Below are 2,326 nucleotides of genomic sequence, written 5' to 3'. Positions count from 1 at the left end.
GAGGAAGTGACATGAGGAAATATGCCAAAAGGTGGTCATTGGATTTTGATGTCCTGTATGTGGCCAGACTGCCAAAAAAGTATCTCACATGTGGTATCCCCATCCCCATCCCCATCCCCATACTCATCATTTATGTGACAACTTTGTGTAAAAAAAACATTTTTTTAATTTTCCAAAAATGTGTGGCAAAAAATAAAATCTTCTATGGACTCAACATGCATCTCAGCATATTCCCTGGGTGTCATTTTTTTATACTGCCCTGGCATTTTAGCACTTCAAGAAATGTGATGGCCTGGTCATGAAGGAGGTAAATCCTTCTGGAGCTGGAGTGGTTAATATCTTCCCAGCCAGCTCTTACAGCCCCCATGTCTGCTGATTGGCACTAGACTAAACACCCATAACACAAAACAACACTTCCCTAACACATTTGGAGCAGCAAGTGACTGAGACTGTACAGTCCATGCACAGAGAACACTAAGAGCCACAGTCCCACAGACTGAACCACACATCTGTTTCCTACAAAATCCCCAAAAAGGTTAAAAGAAATTTGGAAAAATGACACGCTTCTACATTGGTAAGACTTACTAATGAAAAATTTAAAAATAATTTTACTATTTTGGTTTGCCAACAATTTTATGCATTTTGCCTACAATTTTTTCTCTGAGAGCTTTGGTCCTTATCCCATAGATCAGAGGGTTTGCAGAAGTAACTATGCTGGTACCGATCAAAGGTATGATAATATCAACTTTGGTTGATATAGAACCTGTGGTTAGACTGTACCTGAAATTAACAAACGAGAGTGTGACAATATAAATGGAGAAGGACAACATGTGAGTCATCAATGTATGTATAGCTTTCATAGAGGATTCTGCAGACATTTTCAGACAGATGACAACTGTCCTTATGTAACAGTACATTATTACAAGAAAGCAGCCAGTCACCAAAGATGAGGTCAAAGTTGTATCATACATATCAATTACTGTTATATCATTACAAGCCAGTGGTCGTAGAGACATGCTCTCACAAAAGACATTGTTAATATTTTCCTCACAAAAAGTTAGTCCTAATGTTAATAATATATCCAAAAGTACTAGCACGGCAATGAAAACATGTAGGGCAAGTGATATTATTTGAATTATAACATTGGTCATCAGATTGTGGTATCTCAGAGGGTGGCCTACAGCCAGATATCGATCATATGCCATTACCGTAAAAGTAAACATTTCATTAGCTGCATAAAGCTGGATACAGAAGGATTGACAGAGACATCCTGCGAGTGAGATGGTTGAGCATCCAGACAACAAGTCAATGGCCAGCTTGGGAAAATATGCTGCATTCCCCAACATCACATTCATAACCAAGATGCATATTAAGATGTACATAGGCTCATGCAAGCTGTTCTCTGTCCAGGTTACATAGACAATCATAGAAGTCATAAACAATGTGATTGAAAATAATGCAAGAGCCAAAACAGCACATACATATCTAAATGATTCAATCTCGATAAGCCCCACAAGAACAAAGTTGGTTACAGAAACATTTTTCGGAGACAAGCTCATGACTTGGATTTGCAAAATCAACAATTCCTGAAATGTTCTGTTCAATCTGAATACAATAAACTGAAAAATGTCATTTATAGAGGCCCTGTGGATATTAGTGCGACTCTCATCGCATTGCTTTTCTTTTGAATTCAGTTGGGCTTTTATAGGTTTTAGAAAGCTGTCACCTCACTCACAATCTACATTTAGAAACTATTGCAGTCACTGCATCCAAGTCTTCCCAATGGACCACAGCTGTTACAGCTGCCGCTGATGGACTAATTAGTGTCAGGAATGTACTGAAATAGTGTGGATTATTTTAACAAGCTTTCCCAATGAAAAAAAAAATGAAAAAAAAAACACGAAAATAGGAGTTTTGAATAAAAAAATTGAAGTGACCTTAGTTTTGAGTTTGCACAGTAACGGTGGTGTGATGTTATTGATGACTCAATCATGCACTATCATAAGAGTTAAGATAAGATTTGTGTGATTAGAAGAATAAATTCACAACAAAATTTCTATCCTACTACACACATTAAGAAACCATAAAAAACATAAAATGAATACGTCAAACTGTCATGCACAGTGCATAAATAAAATGAATACCAATACTAAAACATTATTTTTTAAAAATAAAAAACCCTTGTTATACTAACAGTACCACAGCACCACCCAGTTCATTAATTCAATATAATTTCCATATTTAATATTTTTATAGTCCTTGGAAAAAAAACATAAATCTAAATTTGTTTGTCTTTACTTTTATTATTATTATTATTATTATACAG

General features: G+C 35.7%; 1 protein-coding gene across 1 annotated transcript; it reads right to left on the bottom strand.

Moving 5' to 3' along the window:
* Positions 1 to 611: 611 nt before the first annotated feature.
* On the bottom strand, positions 612 to 1,633 carry LOC149438378 (olfactory receptor 4D5-like). Its single transcript, XM_089659875.1, has one exon. It carries the CDS (start codon positions 1,557 to 1,559, stop codon positions 612 to 614), a length of 948 nt encoding a protein of 315 aa, XP_089516001.1. The 5' UTR covers positions 1,560 to 1,633.
* Between the last annotated feature and the right edge of the window lie 693 nt (positions 1,634 to 2,326).

This window comes from Staurois parvus, unplaced genomic scaffold (assembly GCF_062004578.1).
Source record: "Staurois parvus isolate SC_StPar_1 unplaced genomic scaffold, SC_StPar_1.0 ptg001192l, whole genome shotgun sequence".
In the NCBI taxonomy this organism is placed as follows: domain Eukaryota; kingdom Metazoa; phylum Chordata; class Amphibia; order Anura; family Ranidae; genus Staurois; species Staurois parvus.
The sequence above is the reverse complement of the archived record's forward strand: the minus strand, read 5'-3'. Positions and strand labels throughout refer to the sequence as shown.